Raw genomic sequence first — 17,813 nt, forward strand, 5'->3', positions numbered from 1 at the left:
TATTTTCAAAAATAGTGGAGTGTTCCTTTAACTAAATGATTGATGGTTGTTCAGGTCTAAGCACATTGCACATATTGCTATAAACTTGGGATTTCACATTTTTACTCTCCTAAACTCATTCTTTCCTGACTTTCTCTCTTTCTGCGACTTGTGTGAATGTATGAGTGCATATGTTTGTTAGATTAGTTTGTATGTCTTAGGTTTTTCCCATTAAAGTCTTATTTATATTGAAAAGAGAAATATCTTGTGTTTTGTGCTTACAAGTTAATGTCTTCAACTGCCGATCTTGTTGCTGATTCTGTACAAATTCCCTATAAAACATAAATAATTCCCTTTGAGCTAAATTGACCTGTTTCCCTAACAATTGCATGAATAATTAAATCTGGTGCATTTCATAGGTAGTTTAAACCAATGTTTTTGTTTTAAAAGCCTATTAAAATTATGACAATATTTTTGGTTAGTTTATAATGTAATACATTTCTCAGAATGTAACAATTGTTATTACATTATGAGTTCAAGATTTTATTACGTTTTGAGAAAATTATTACATTACACCCAGCTGTTTCATATCACTCCCTCACTATTTAACACTCACTCTGATCCCTTCCCTCTGCCGAGTATTGTTTAGCGCATATCTCAGATAGCTACACTACAGAGCCCTCATTTGTTTCCCTGCCTTACTTAGCCTTATAGCCTTAGCCTTAGCCTTAGCCTTAGCCTTAGCCTTAGCCTTGTCTGTTTTCTCCGGTTTTGATCTTCGCCTGTTTTCCTGGATTTCTCCCTTTAGCCTTGCCCCTGTGACTCTGTCTGCCAATTGTCGACCCATGCTAGCTCTAGGACTATTCTTGTGTCTTGCCCGCCATATACCTGTCTGCCTCTGTTTGACCCTGCCTGCTTTATCCTGTCACGGCTAAGGAGACTGTTTGCAAACTCCCTGTTCGTCCTGCCACAGCTGTAGAGGCCGTTTGCGAGCTCCCTGCTCGTCAGGACAGGTCACAGCTATAGAGGCCGTTTGTGAACTCCCTGTTCGTCCTGTCACAGCTATAGAGGCCGTTTGCGAGCTCCCTGCTCGTCCTGTCACAGCTATAGAGGCCGTAGCCTTGTCTGTTTTTTCCATTTTGATCTTCGCCTGTTTTCCGGAGAACATGCATCGAGAGCCGACTCAGCATGCTCCGCTCCCAGGCAGACAACGCACAAACTGTGTGTATCCCCACCCGTAATATAAAGTGGGCAGGGAGGAACACACTGCCTGAAACGCTGCCTGCCCTTGCCCTTGCTTATGTGTTTCTTTTTGTCTTGTCAGTAGTGTGGAAACTACTGCCAAATGTGTCTCATTGGGTCCTGCATACTGTAGAGAGAGGCTACAGAATCCAATTTGGTTCTCCTCCGCCTCGTTTCAACAGGAATACGCCCACGCTGGTGGGCCCCGAGCAGGTTCTGGTCATGGAACAAGAAGTAGTTACTCTTTTGAGGAAGGAGGCCATCGAGGTGGTCCCTCGTCGCGAAGCAGAGTCCAGGTTCTACAGCCAGTACTTCATAGTTCCAAAGAAGGATGGGGGGCTGCGTCCCATTTTAGATCTGCGTCAGTTGAACAGCTCAGTCATGCGACTGAAGTTCAAGATGCTCACTCTCAAACAGGTCGTGTCTCAGATCAGGTCTGAGGACTGGTTTGTCACGATCGATCTGAAAGACACATACTTCCATGTATCCATCCTTCCTACTCACAGTAAGTTCCTGAGGTTTGCTTTTGGGGGCAAAGCGTACCAATATCGGGTTCTTCCCTTCGGCCTTGCACTCTCACCCCGCACTTTCATGAAGTGTGTGGATGCAGCCCTGGCTCCATTGCGACTCCTCCCTTCGGGGAACCAGACAAGCAGAAGCTTAACTGTATGTGTCCAGTGCAAGCACTGGACGCATACGTCCACAGAGCTGCCCTGTGGAGAAGGGCGAACCAACTGCTTGTTTGCTATGGTCCCCCTGAGAGAGGTCTTCCAGCTACAAAACAGACCCTCAGTCGGTGGATAGTAGATGCCATTTCTATCTCTTATGATCTCCCTTTGCCTCTAGGGGTCAAGGCTCATTCTACCTCCAAGGCCTTCCTGGCAGGTGTCTCGATGCAGGACATCTGCGACGCTGCGGGATGGTCCACGCCTCTAACCTTAGTCAGGTTCTATGGCCTAGATATGTGAGCCACTCCTGGCTCTTCTGTTCTCTCGCCATAACTGTGCAGGCTTCCACACTAGGCAGAGATTTGGAATTCTGGCGGCGTGGGCATACTCGTTCCCAAAGCGTCCTCCGACACAACTCGAGTTCCTGAAGAGGAACGTCTCAGGTTACGCATGTAACCATGGTTTCTCGAGGGAACGAGACGCTGCATCTCGGGGCCATACTTCCGGCATCTCTGCCAGTGCTCGCTTCACTCCTAGAAGCTGACGCCGGTTTCACAGCACGTCCTTTTATAGCTTCCCGGTCATTACGTCACCTGCCCATGACGTCTCGCCCATCTATTGGACTGATTACACATGGGGTTCAGAGCCGGTCACGCTGAAGGGCGTTCCCAAAGCGACCTCCGATGCAGCGTTTCGTTCCCTCGAGGAACCATGGTAACATGCGTAACCTGAGACGATTTCCGGCGACATGAGCGACAGCGACAGTTGGAGACCAGATGGGACGTGCAAAGTTCAGAATCCTTCAAATTTATGCAAATGAAGAGTGACTTTTGGGAGCGACAGCCAATAGGAAAGAAGACGGTAGAGCTCACGTGATCGCTCTCCTCTCAGCAGTAGATAAACATATGCAGTGGAAGAAAGTAGGCTCTGTTTCTCATTCATTTTTGCTTGTATGTACGGATTTAATTTAGATTTAGATTATATTTAGTCTTTTGCCTCCAAAATGTTTGTACGCTTCTAGTGTGAATGCAGCTTTAGACTTTATTAAATAAAAAAATAAAAAAATAAATCACAGCACTGTAGATTGTAAAGCACAGGAAGCACTGATTCACATGAACTGGTGTTGCAAATAACACAATGTGATTTGACGCCATCACTGGAGAGGCCTGAAATGTAATTACAAGGGCTTTGTGAGCTTTGATTTATGAGTGAGAGAATTGATAAATGTCAAGAAGGGATTAACTGTAATTTAGAGGTGCGAAAATACTGTATTTTGTTGTGTAATTCTGTTCCATGTCGATACCCTGAGGGAACTGCAAACCCAACACAATCTTCCCCTTTGAGGAACAGATCGCCTCATGATTTTATTGGACAACACATTCACGACCAGTTTTCTCTAAAACCAACTGAATTTTAATTGATTTATCGAGTTTTGTGTAACACTTACAGCTTGACTAATTAAGGTCAAGTTATACAAACTTAGAGACCATTGATTTACACAGAGAATTAAGACAGTAGTAATTAACAATAGCTGCTTAATTATTCTTGCTTAGCCTCCTAGTCACACAAAGCTGTTTATAGAAAGTATGCGGTATGAAATATGTATAATGAGTTTTATATAGGAGGTGGTGCACATGGGAGAATGTGAGATCTTTGGAATCGCACACGATTTATACTTAAAGAGCCATTAAACGCGAATAGAAAAAGAGACAAGCTGGACAGAGACAATGATAAATAGAGCAGCCATTTTTATTTTTTTTTGCATATTGCAGAAGGAATGTTTCAACAGGGTTTTAGTATACCAAAAATGCAGTTATTTAGTTGGCGACTAATATCCCACTACTATGCACATTTTCTGAATGCATGGACTACCCAGATTATGTACCTTGCAGACAGCTTGACATAATGTATCCCAAAATGCAATGGGCTTGAATGGAGCTTCCATATTCAGTGTGACGAATGAAGCAGAAGTAATTTAAACCATGTTTTTGACTCTTTGTGACTCAACATTAATATGGGCTACCAGGCTCAGTTTTTGAAATTATTTTAAAATTAAATTACATTTATTAAATATTAATGTACTTAATATTTACTTATCTAGATTTTTGTTCACTAGATGCCACATGAATTAAACACTCAAATTAATGGGTAATGTGATAAAGTGTGTATACTGCAGTGTACAGTATGCCAGAGTACATATTCTGACCTGTTGCCTATGGCAGTAACCAGTTGCTCAAACACCATCCATTACGACCAATATCCAATGGTACAGTGACAAAAGTATTGTTATTATCATGTTATTATCAGTGAATTACATGTACAAGTATTTCAATCGAAAAACGATAAAAAAACAATATCAGTCATTAATTCTTTGACCTGTCTAGAAAGTCTATAATTCGTACAGTACTTTCATTCATCAACAAGGTCTTTATTTCTAAGCATTTCTTTGATATAGGTTTAGCACAGTACTAAAATCAGCAATCACTAAGTGCAACCGATCTATAAAAAGATGTTTTGCTTTTGTTCCATGCTTTATGGAAGCAGTGAAAAGACCATTATTCTTTTCCAAACATTAAAAGTTCATTTATTTTCATGCCAGTTCTAAAGCCAATTAAATCTGTATAGGCGATACTGGAAAGCCGCCCGGTTTGTACGACCAACTGTATGCCAGTCCATGCAAGTGTTAAGTACAAAGTAAGATGGAACTAATTGGTTGGTCTGTCATAGTATATAAAAATAGACTTAAAGGCCACTTCGTTATCCAGGTGTCATGTGAAATAATTTGATGATGGGTGGTTCACACTTTACACTTTTACGGCAAACTGTACATATCTGTCTGCAAGTCTTTTAGATTCTAATGTGTACATGTTGGTGCTAATCAAACGTCAGAATACTTGGACTTTTAGAAGAAACCAAGTACAGCAGGTAGGTTGATTACGTTCATGGTGACCCTCTGTACCTTCTCCAGGACCACTCGCCTCATCAGCCTGATATAATTGGAGCTTACCAGCCAGCCAATGTGCTCCTTCTGTAATTAGAGTGTCACACCAATATGGAAAACAGTTATTATTCCTAATGGCTTTCTAGTTAGGGAAAGAGAGGGAATATGGGAACATAAACTCTGCTCCAAATTCAAATGAGCTGCCTTGTTGTGTGCAGTTTAAATAGGGAGCTTTCTTAAGACATACACATGGGATTGCAAGCGACTGATTTGAAACGCTCTACAAGAGCATAAACTTCACATGATTGTATTCTCCAGTTGAACAATTGACTGACATTTTAGGTTAGAACCTCTAATGTACTTTCTATATGTGTCACTATTACTTTTGCTAATAATTAGGGTTATGAGTTTGTTCAAATGTCTAAGGTGAAGTATAATTCACCATGTAACCTGTTCCATAATATATTGGTGCAACTGATATGAATATAACATGATACATTCATTTTACAATCAGAACTCCTTAGCAACTGCATATAACCCTGGCAACCACCCACAACACCCTTGTATTATGAGCAAATGCCATTCCCGACTCATAAAGCAATGTGTATATATTAAGAATGTTTATTCCAAAATTAGTACTTGATACAGAAATAATTTCATCATATGGATTTACTAGACAATCAAAAGTTCAATCATGCTTTCTTTGATTAATCACCGATTCCAAAAATTACAATATAAATTTTTTTTCATACATGAGTTGTGCAAAGAAAATACACACTAGAAAGCAATTATACACTGACACAAAATATATAACAATTTATATCTGAAGGCATCACACAATTTCAAGAATTCAGTGAGAGATTAAGGCCATTTGTACAGTTATTTTCCTGTTTGATTTTTTAGTTTTTACTCAAAACACTAACAATAACAAAAGAACTGATGAATCTCTTGTAAAACTGTACATGCAAACATAGTGCACGTAATATTTAGATATGAACAGCATACAATATAATATTTGGATATCTTCAGTAAACAAATTTCATGTGTTGTCACAAATTTAAAAACACTTCGATGATGCTTGCCGAGCTGACATCCACTCGCTCACACACACTCTCTCTCTCTCACACACACACACAGGTGCATACTCACAGGTGAATAAGCTTGCCAAAGTGGCAGTTGCCATGGCACCAGCAATGCAGAGAGGAACAGAGCTGAAGGAAAGTAAAGGAATGTTGAGAGCCAACATTCCTAAAAGAGAGATACTATCATCAACTGACTCCCCACCACCACCACCACCAGGGTCAAGTGCTGCTTTTCACACATGCATCATTCGTCAGCTATTACTCTGTGACTGAATTTGTGTCTATCATGATCTTAAAAACTTTTTTTTAAGTGGTATGCTTAAATGCTGGAAAGTAGTTTTGTAGACAAATATAAATTGTGCCTACTTATGAATTCCATTTAAAATGAGTTGAGTTTATAGTGAAAGAAAAGCAGTCAACAAAACATTTTTAGTATAATATTATTATAATATTAAAATAATCTGGTTACAAGTTACTTTGTAAACACCGTGATAACACATTGATATTCTATCAATAACTGATAACCAAAAACCATTTTTATTTAATTTGATGTCTTGTATTATATCACTTTAAATTTAAAATAATGATGTTTGTTAAATGCTTTTTCCTTCATTAAAATTATACTTCCTTAGATTTTTTAAAATGACATTCATACATTGGTTCAGTAGATTTGGCACAAGCGTCTGAATGCTTTTTTGGTCTACTTTATGTGTTAACATCTCGTGAATATTGTATGTGTGACAAAGCAGCACAACTGGAATGACAATCCTGAATTCCAGAAAAGCAGTGGAACGGGGAAAGTTCCCTTTCAACCTGAGGCTGTTACCCAAAATAGTTCACTACACTAATGTGTGAAGAAAAAAAAATTAGTTGCTACATACTGGAACATTCACATTTGCTATGTGTGAATGTTTTAGAACAAAAACATTGATAGTATTTTGCAATAGAAAAAAATAAAATAAAATAACTCAGCTAAATGAAGTGAATCATAATAAACCAGAAGTCAATATGATTCACTTAATTTGCTAGAAACAAATGACGACAGTCATGTTTTGAACTAGTGTTCCAGTTTTTGTAACTATTTGGGTGTGGAGAGAAAAGATGAGTTTTGAAGACTTTAAAGAATTATTTTCCTGATAATAACAGCACATTTCTAAAATAATGGGATCAATGGGATCAAAAACACTTCTAGAAAACAAAAACTTAAATTAGGTGTATAATTCTGCATCTTATCAGGTTTCAACACTTAAATATTAACAATGAAATCCAAGAAGAAGGATTTCGAAATAAGCTTTGTGTTTTTTGACACGATCTTTGGGCAACTCTACCAGGTAATGATCAAATATGATGGATGAATCTACATGTTATTGGAAAACGATAATACAGCATCACCAAATCAAGAGAAAATGACAAAACATCCATACAATGTTTTAAAATAAGACATAAAATAATAACAATAAAAACAATACAAAATAATAATGGTATCTGTGTTTTTGACCACTGGGCTCTTATTTGAGAGCAGCTGCTCAGATTTAAATGTAATGAAGCACGCTGAGTCCTATGAGGTTCTTTATACACGATGAGGTGCCCATCTATCGTGCTTTTGCCAGGGCAAAAAAAAAAAAAAAGAGAAAGAGAAAGTAAGTGAGAGAAAAGAGAGAACAAGAAAAGGCCAAATAACATGAATGCTGCACAACATGCATCGCATGCCTGAGCACATCATTTCCATGCAAGAAATGTGGTTTTCAGCAACGACACCAGCCCCTGGACACCTGACGGACATGGCAAAGATAACACGCTGCAAGGATTTGCACGGCAAAGTTCATGTTGAAGATATACGCTTATAAAAGTTAGATCCAACAGTAAGAAAATCATTAACATGTAAACATTGAGTGAGAGCTCAGAGAAGAAAGAGAGGAAGAGATAAGAAATGACGGAAATAGTCTACTTCAGAAGATATTTACAACAGTCTATTTGCGACTGGTGATTTGTTAGCCTCTTCCTGGTCTGAGGAAGAGGAAGCTGCTCTGCTGTTCTGAGACAGGGTGCAACATCATCATCTCATTCTTTAGTTTTTCCTTACCTTCATACAACTTCCTCCTTTACGCAGTTAGCCAGAAACACGTTCATTCTACAATGAAACAAGCTCAGAATCAAACCCTCAGAAACAAGCTAGCCAGGCATTGAGAGACAGAGAAAGAAACTGAGAAACATCTTGACAGAGAATGCCTGTAATGGAAGTAAACCTGTTCTCAGAACCCTGTCTAACCATGTTGTCCATCTACAGCCCCCATAGTGCAAAGAGAAAGGGACAGAAAGAGCTGAGAGCTGAGGAAAACTTCATCTCACTGAGTGATTGAGAAAGCGATACTGAGATACTGCAAGGCTCGCTCCAGGGCCCATTTTAGATCTGAGTTTGCAGTGGGTGTCCTGGGGGTGTACACAGAGGAGGAGCAGGAGACGGGTTGATTCCTCTGGTCCTCATATAGGATAGGAACTGGTCTGGGATCTCAGCAAGAACGTCCTTGGCCAGGCGGGCCATGCTGAGGATGTGATTCCCAGTGTGATCAATGTAGTCTCTGAATGGAACAAACTGCAAAAGAAAAAAAAAGGTATATTTCATATTTATTTATTTTTTAATTTTGAAGAAATATGGCTCTTAATCTTTAAGTGATTTTGTTCAGGCTTGGAACAACATGAAGGTGAGTAAATTATGAAAATTTCAATTTTGGGGTGAACAAATTTTTTAAGAAAAAAACAAAAATAAATAGACAGCAACCTACTATTAACTTGAATGACAATTATAAATAACAAACTAGAATTATTGGCCCAGTCTCACAATGTTATTACATTTTTTTGGAGTGATTGCTGTTAAAAATTTACAATTATAATGCGTTTACATTCTTAATTCAACAATATAGTAGTGGGTAAGCTAAAAGTATTTATAATAACAAAATCAAATATTGTAACGTAAAAATAATTAACACCCATGTCAAAAGTAATAATAATAATTATAATAATTAAAGCTGCAAGCAGCGATGAAAGGGCCCTCGCACCCGGGCTCACCGCCAGGTGGTGGCTTTAGTAAAACAGCGAACGGCAAGCAATATGCATTTAAAGTAGTAAATATAGGAGGAATATGTCAAAGTCATTTATATGTGCCAATCTTCCTGCTGCCAGCTGGTGGCGCTATGACTATAACTGGATTTTGTCATGTAGATTTCTTTAGTCCAGCACTTTTATCAAACATATGAAATTTGGTGCAGATTGAAAATGGTATGTTTGAGTTAGTATAAAGTATGACGTGTCCTATTGCCAACAGGTGGCACTATGATTATACCTGAATATTGTCCTTTAGATGTCTTCAGGCCATGACTCTTTCCAAATATGTGAAGTCTGGTGCAGATTGGACATTGTATGCATGACTTACAGACACATTCTCTTTTACTTCATTAATAGCATGCTTTAACACTTAGCTAAGTTTGGTTAGCATGTTTTAATATGCTTCTTGCATGTTGCCAGCCTATTTAACACTTGCTGATGCTTTTTATTATGCTGCTAGGAGTCCATAACAGTATTAAACATGTCACTTCCTGTTTCCAGCAGGTGGCGCTATGACTATAATCAAATACAGGCATGTAGATGTGTTCAGGACAGGACTCTTATCAAACTTGTTAATTTTGGGGCAGATTGGACACTGCATGCCTGAGTTATAGTAATTTCCTGTTTCACTGCATTAATAGCATGCTTTAGCACTTAGGTAAGTGTTGCTAGCATGTTTTAGTATGTTTCTAGCATGTTACCAGTCTATTTAGCACTTGCTGACACTTTTTAATATGTTGCTAGGAGTCCATAACAGTGTTAACCATGACACTTCCTGTTGCCAGCAGGTGGCGCTATTACTATAACCGAATACGGCATGTAGATATGTTCAGGACAGGAGTCTTATCAAACATGTTAAATTTGGGGCAGATTGGACACTGCATGCCTGAGTTGCAGTAACTTCCTGTTTCACTGCATTAATAGCATGCTTTAATACTTAGCTACGTGTTGCTAACATGTTATAGTATGTTTCTAGCATATTGCCAGCTTATTTAACACTTGTTGACGCTTTCTCATATGTTCCTAGAAGTCCATAACAGTGTTAACCATGACACCAGCAGGTGGCGCTATGACTATAATGGAATATGTGCATGGATATGTGTTTAGGACAGAACACCTATCAAACATGTGAAGTTTGGGGCAGATCAGACATTGCATGTTTAAGTTAGTGTAAAACAAGACATTTCCTGTTGCCAGCCGGTGGTGCTATGATTATATCGGAATATTGGGCTTAAGATGTGTTAAGGCGAGGACTCTTATCAAACATGTGAAGTTTAGGGCAGATCAAACATTGCACGTTAAAGGTACTGCGAAACAAGTCATTTCCTGTTACCAGCATGTGGCGCTATAATTAGAAAACTGAATATTGGCTTTTAGATGTGTTCAGACCAGGGCTCTTATAAAACGTGTGAAGTTTGGGGCTGATTGGGCATTGCATGCATGAGTTACAAAAACTTCCTGTTTCATGGTAATAATAGCATGCTTTAACACTTAGTAAGTGTTGCTAGCATGTTTGAGTATGTTTCTGGCATGTTTAGCACACAATGGCATATTTTACAGTATTGCTAATAATGCATCACAAAGTTAAACATGTCACTTCCTGTTGCCAGTAGGTGGCGCTAAAACCTTAACCGAATATGAGCATGTAGATGTCTTCAGGCCACGACTCTAATCAAACACGTGAAGTTTGAGGCAGATTGGATATTGTATGCATGAGTTACAACAACTTCCTCTTTGATGGTGTTAATAGCATGCTATAGCACTTAGCTAAGTGTTGCTAGCATTTTTTAGTATGTTTCTAGCATATTGCCAGCCAATTTAACACTTGCTGACGCTTTTTAATATGTTCCTAGGAGTCCATAACAGTGTTAACCATGACACTTCCTGTTGCCAGCAGGTGGCACTATGACTATAACCAAATATGTGCACGTAGATGTGTTCAGGTCAGGACTCTTATCAAACTTGTTAAATTTGGGGCAGATTGGACACTGCATGCCTGAGTTACAGTAACTTCTTGTTTCACTGCATTAATAGCATGCTTTAGCACTTAGCTAAGTGTTGCTAGCATTTTTTAGTATGTTTCTAGCATGTTGCCAGCCTATGTAACAGTTGCCGACGAATTTTTATATGCTCCTAGGAGTCCATAACAGTGTTAAGCATGTCACTTCCTGTTGCCAGCAGGTGGCACTATGACAATAATGTAATTTGGGCATGGGTATTTGTTCAGGACATAGCACCTATCAAACGTGTGAAGTTTGGGGCAGATTGGACACTGCATGCCTGAGTTACAGTAACTTCTTGTTTCACTGGATTAATAGCATGCTTTAGCACTTAGCTAAGTGTTGCTAGCATGTTTTAGTATGTTTCTAGCATATTGCTAGCCTATTTAACACTTGCTGACGCTTTTTAATATGTTCCTAGGAGTCCATAACAGTGTTAAGCATGTCACTTCCTGTTGCCAGCAGGTGGCACTATAACAATAACGTAATTTGGGCATGGGTATTTGTTCAGGACATAACACCTATCAAACGTGTGAAGTTTTGGGCCAGATTGGACACTGCATGCCTGAGTTACAGTAACTTCTTGTTTCACTGGATTAATAGCATGCTTTAGCACTTAGCTAAGTGTTGCTAGCATGTTTTAGTATGTTTCTAGCATATTGCTAGCCTATTTAACACTTGCTGACGCTTTTTAATATGTTCCTAGGTAATGCCTTCATGGCGAAACATCAAACTTTGTCAGGCCGCCAGGGACACGCCCCTTGACGAAAACTCAAAATCTTCGCAATTTAACGTCACAAAGGCCTTATGATGACCCTCACCAAATTTGAAGATGATCCGATTAAAACTGTAGGAGGAGTTCGTCAAAGTACGAGGCCTGGAAATGTCAAAAACTGCACAAAAATGGTACAGTAAATTCAAAATAACGTACATCCTGTTGGGTTTTGGATTTTGTACCAAGAGACTTTTTTTTAGGCAATGGTGTGCTACACATGTGTACCGATTTTCGTACATGTACGTAAAACGTAGCTCGAGCCGCACTCCATTGAAATTTTACAGGTGGCGCTATCGAGCCGTTTTGCCACACCCACTTCTGAAGCCCATATCAGATGTAAATTTTCGCCAGTTCTGATGCGTGTGCAAAGTTTCATGAGTTTTGGAGAATGTTTAGGCCCTCAAAAATGCGATTCACTTTGGAGAAGAAGAAGAAGAATTAAAGCTGCAAGCAGCGATGAACGGGCCCTCGCACCCGGGCTCACCGCCACCGCCGGGCTTTAGGAAAACAGCAAACAGTGGGCAATATGCAATAAGTGGTAAATATAGGAGGAATATGTCAAAGTCATTTACATGTGCCAAACTTCCTGGTGCCAGTTGGTGGCGCTATGATTATAACTGGATGTTGGTATGTAGTTGTCTTCAGGCCAGCACTTTTATTAAACATGTCAAGTCTGGTGCAGATTGAACATGGTATGTTTGAGTTAGTGTAAAGCATGGCATATCTTGTTGCCAACAGGTGGCACTATAATTATTACTGAACATTGAAATGTAGATGTCTTCAGGCCAGTATTCTTACTAAACTTGTGATGTTTGGTGCAGATTGGACATTGCATGTTTAAGTTAGTGTAAACAAAGTAATTTCCTGTTGCCAGCAGGTGGCGCTATGATTATTATTGAATTTTGGCCTTAAGATGTGTTCTGGCCAGGACTCTTATCAAACGTAAAGTTTGGGGGGGCATATCGGACATTGCATGTTTAAGTTAGTGTAAACAAAGTAATTTCCTGTTGCCAGCAGGTGGCGCTATGATTATTATTGAATTTTGGCCTTAAGATGTGTTCTGGCCAGGACTCTTATCAAACGTAAAGTTTGGGGGGGCATATCGGACATTGCATGTTTAAGTTAGTGTAAACAAAGTAATTTCCTGTTGCCAGCAGGTGGCGCTATGATTATTATTGAATTTTGGCCTTAAGATGTGTTCTGGCCAGGACTCTTATCAAACGTGAAGTTTGGGGGGGCATATCGGACATTGCATGTTTAAGTTAGTGTAAAACAAGTAATTTTCTGTTGCCAGTAGGTGGCGCTATGATTATAACTTAATATTGGCATGTACATGTTTTCAGGCCAGGACTCTTATCAAACATTTTAAGTTTAGGGCAGATCAGACATTGCATGTTTAAGTTACTGTCAAACAAGACATTTCCTGTTGCCTGCAGGTGGCGCTATAATTATAACTGAATATTGGCTTTTAGATGAGTTCAGGCCAGGACTCTCATAAAACATGTGAAGTTTGAGTCAGATTGGACATTGTATGCAAGGGTTACAACAACTTCCTGTTTGATGGTGTTAATAGCATACTTTAGCACTTAGCTAAGTGTTGCTAGCATGTATGAGCACATTTCTAGCATGTTTAGCACACAATGGCATATTTTACTTTGTTGCTAATAGTGCAGCACAGTGTTAAACATGTCACTTCCTGTTGCCAATAGGTGGTGCTATCACTAAAACTGAATCTTTACATGTAGATGTGTTCAGGCCAGGACTGTCATCAAACATGTTAAGTTTCGGGCAGATTGGACACTGCATGCCTGAGTTTCATACACTTCCTGTTTCACTGCATTAATAGCATGCTTTATCATTTATCTAAGTGTTGCTTGCATGTTTTTCATGTTTCAAGCATTTTTCCAGCCTATGTAACACTTCCTCATGCATTTTAGTATGTTGCTATGAGTTCATAACAGTGTTAAACATGTCACTTCCTCTTGCCAGGAGGCGGCGCTACGACTATAACCGAATACGGGTGTGTAGATGTGTTCAGGACAGGACTCTTATCAAACTTGTTAAATTTGGGCCAGATTGGACACTGCATGCCTGAGTTACAAATACTTCCTCTTTCACTGCATTAATATCATGCTTTAACACTTAGCTAAGTGTTGCTAGCATGTTTTAGTATGTTTCTAGCATGTTGCCAGCCTATGTAACAGTTGCTGACGATTTTTAATATGTTCCTAGGAGTCCATAACAGTGTTAAGCATGACACTTCCTGTTGCCAGCAGGTGGCACTATGAGAATAATGTAATTTGGGCATGGGTATTTGTTCAGGACATAACACCTATCAAATGTGTGAAGTTTGGGGCAGATTGGACACTGCATGCCTGAGTTACAGTAACTTCCTCTTTCACTGCATTAATAGCATGCTTTAGCACTTAGCTAAGTGTTGCTAGCATGTTTTAGTATGTATCTAGCATGTTGCCAGCCTATTTAACACTTGCTGACGCTTTTTAATATGTTCCTAGGAGTCCATAACAGTGTTAAGCATGTCACTTTCTGTTGCCAGAAGGTGGCGCTATGAGAATAACTGAATTTGGGCTTGGGTATTTTTTCAGGACATAACACCTATCAAATGTGTGAAGTTTGGGGCAGATTGGACACTGCATGCCTGAGTTACAGTAACTTCCTCTTTCACTGCATTAATAGCATGCTTTAGCACTTAGCTAAGTGTTGCTAGCATGTTTTAGTATGTTTCTAGCAAGTTGCCAGCCTATGAAACAGTTGCTGCCGATTTTTTATATGTTCCTAGGAGTCCATAACAGTGTTAAGCATGTCACTTTCTGTTGCCAGAAGGTGGCGCTATGAGAATAACTGAATTTGGGCTTGGGTATTTTTTCAGGACATAACACCTATCAAATGTGTGAAGTTTGGGGCAGATTGGACACTGCATGCCTGAGTTACAAAAACGGCCTCTTTCACTGCATTAATATCATGCTTTAGCACTTAGCTAAGTGTTGCTAGCATGTTTTAGAATGTTTCTAGCATATTGGCAGCCTATGTTACAGTTGCTGACAAATTTTTATATGTTCCTAGGAGTCCATAACAGTGTTAAGCATGTCACTTCCTGTTGCCAGCAGGTGTCGCTATGAGAATAGCTGAATTTGGGCATGGGTACTTGTTCAGGACATAACACCTATCAACGTGTGAAGTATGGGGCAGATCGGACATTGCTTGCCTGAGTTACAGCAACTTCCTGTTTCATGGCAAAACATCAAACTTTGTCAGGCCGCCAGGGACACGCCCCTTGATAAAAACTCAAAATCTTCGCAATTTAACGTCACAAAGGCCTTGTGATGACCCTCACCAAATTTGAAGATGATCCGATTAAAACTGTAGGAGGAGTTCGTCAAAGTACGAGGCCTGGAAATGTCAAAAACTGCACAAAAATTGTACAGTCAATTAAAAATAACGTACATCCTGTTGGGTTTTGGATTTTGTACCAAAATACTTTTTTGTAGGCAATGGTGTGTTACACATGTGTACCGATTTTCGTACATGTATGTAAAACGTAGCTCGAAGTGCACTCCGTTGAAATTTTACAGGTGGCGCTATCGAGCCGTTTTGCCACACCCACTTCTGAAACCCATATCAGATGTAAATTTTCGCCAGTTCTGATGTGTGTGCAAAGTTTCATGAGTTTTGGAGAATGTTTAGGCCCTCAAAAATGCGATTCACTTTGGAGAAGAAGAAGAAATATAGCTGCAAGCAGCGATGGCGGGCCCAAGCCGTCAGTGCAAACGCCACCCCGGAGGCATCAGGGGAACGGTGCACAGCGGGCACATGCATTTACACTAACCGTCTGGCAGTCTGGTTTTAAGGGATACGGCAATTAAAGGGTTAATCCAAACCATCAAAACTGTGAAACACACATACACAGAACAATATATAAAACTTTAGTAACACTTTACAATAAGGTTTCAGTTATTAACATTAACTATATTAATTAACATGAACAATAATTATATAGCATGTATTAATGTCAGTTAATATTCAAAACTTAAACATTAAATAAATTGGCACACAATGAATCATTAGTTAAGCATTAGTAAATAGTCAATTCATCCTTTATAAAGCATTGTTCCAACATTAAAAGGCACTAGTAAGCAGTTTATAAATACAGCTATACAGCTATAATTCTTGAGCATATGTATAATGTTTAATAATTGTATTTTCATTCATTTTCATAAATTGTATATACATACTTACATACTTTTCAGTTTATCATTTCTAAATTATTACGTTATCTACAAACCAGTTATTTAGGAGTTCATAAGATCCTTTAGAAAGTGTATGTAAATGATTAATAAACTATTTAAATGTATATTTATATATCGTATTATTTAAACACATGATAATAGTTGCTCAGTGTGTTAATAAATGCTTTATTAACATATTCCTGCTGTAATTCATGATTAGGTCAGGTAGTTGTAAAACATTTAGAAGCTGCCAGCCATCTATTTTTGTGAGCTCATCTAAAGTGAGGATTGTTCATACCTTGTAAAGCATTTACAAAGGAGATATAAAATCTCATTAATCTTCCAAACAGAAAAGTTAATCAAACACAAACACAGAGGGATACAGAACACAAAAATATTTTTTCAAGATTGAAAAAATGAAACCGTACAACTGTTCACTTGATTAAAAAAAATGAAAAATAAACCTCTGCAGTTTCATAGAAAACAAATAAAGTGTACAGTTTCTTTTTTTTTTGCATCTTGAAATAAATATTCTGAGTTCTGTATCTCTCTGTGTTGTGTTTGTTTATTTTTTCTATTAGGAAGATAACTGAGCCTTTAAATCTCCTTTGTAATAGATATGTTTATAAATCAATAACAAGGCATTTATAACTGTATTTATAAACTGCTTACTAATGACTATTAATGTTGGGACAATGCTTCAGAAAGGATGAACTGACTATTTACTAATGCTTACCTAATGATTCATAGCGTGCAGTTATTTTAAAGTGTTACCAAATTATGTTGTCGGTTCCCTGTAAATTTAGTGCTTCTAGAATTTTTTTGTCCCAAAAACTGACAGAAAAGGAGAAGGCCTAAGAGATTTCCTAAGCTTTAATGGAGGGAAAAAAAATGACTGATTATTTTTTTCCTGGTGATTAAAGAGATGTTAAAAAGTCTCTCTCTCACTCTCTCTCTCACCCACCGCTTCTCTCACCCACTCTCTCAACACACACACACACTCACCCAGCCCCCCACCTCCCCCCTTCCTCACACAGACTTTACAACAAGGTTTCAGTTATTAACATTCACTATATTAATTAACATGAACAATAATTATATAGCATGTATTAATGTCAGTTAATATTCAAAACTTAAACATTAAAAAAATTGTTAACACTTTATAATAACTGCACACTATGAATCATTAGTTAAGCATTAGTAAATAGTCAATTCATCCTTTATAAAGCATTGGTCCAACATTAATAGGCATTAGTAAGCAGTTTATCAATACAGCTATAAATGTTTTGTTCTTGAGCATATCTATAATGTTTAATAATTGTATTTTCACACTTTATTAATGATCAATTTATCATTTCTAAATGAGTAAGTTATATACAAACCAGTTATTTAGGAGTTCTTAAGATCATTTAGAAAGTGTATGTAAATGATTAATAAACTATTTAAATGTACATTTATAAATCTTATATTTATAAATGTATAAATCTTTTTATTTAAACACATGATAATAGGTGCTCAGTGTGTTAATAAATACTTTATTAACATATTCCTGCTGTAATTCATGATTAGGTCAGGTAGTTATAAAACATTTAGAAGCTGCCAGCCATCTATTTTTGTGAGCTCATCTAAAGTGAGGACTGTTTATACCTATATATTTATATCTAGGCCTAAGAGAGTTCTTAAGCTGTTATGAAAAAAACAAAAAACAATTACTGATTATTTTTTTCTGGTGATTAAGGATATGTTTAAAAGTCTCTCTCTCTCTCTCTCTCTCTCT

The 17,813-nt window shown here is 38.2% G+C and overlaps 1 protein-coding gene across 1 annotated transcript in view; it reads right to left on the reverse strand.

Moving 5' to 3' along the window:
• Positions 1-7,811: 7,811 nt before the first annotated feature.
• The window catches only part of LOC107566841 (copine-8), a 180,693-nt gene continuing 170,691 nt past the window's right edge, over positions 7,812-17,813 (reverse strand). The window contains exon 20 of the mRNA XM_016252400.1: positions 7,812-8,505. Coding sequence (XP_016107886.1) covers positions 8,317-8,505 — 189 coding nt within the window. The 3' untranslated portion in view covers positions 7,812-8,316. The remainder of the gene's footprint in view (positions 8,506-17,813) is intronic.

The sequence above is a fragment of the Sinocyclocheilus grahami genome, unplaced genomic scaffold (assembly GCF_001515645.1).
Source record: "Sinocyclocheilus grahami isolate Dianchi unplaced genomic scaffold, SAMN03320097.WGS_v1.1 scaffold1104.1, whole genome shotgun sequence".
NCBI classification, from domain to species: Eukaryota; Metazoa; Chordata; class Actinopteri; order Cypriniformes; family Cyprinidae; genus Sinocyclocheilus; species Sinocyclocheilus grahami.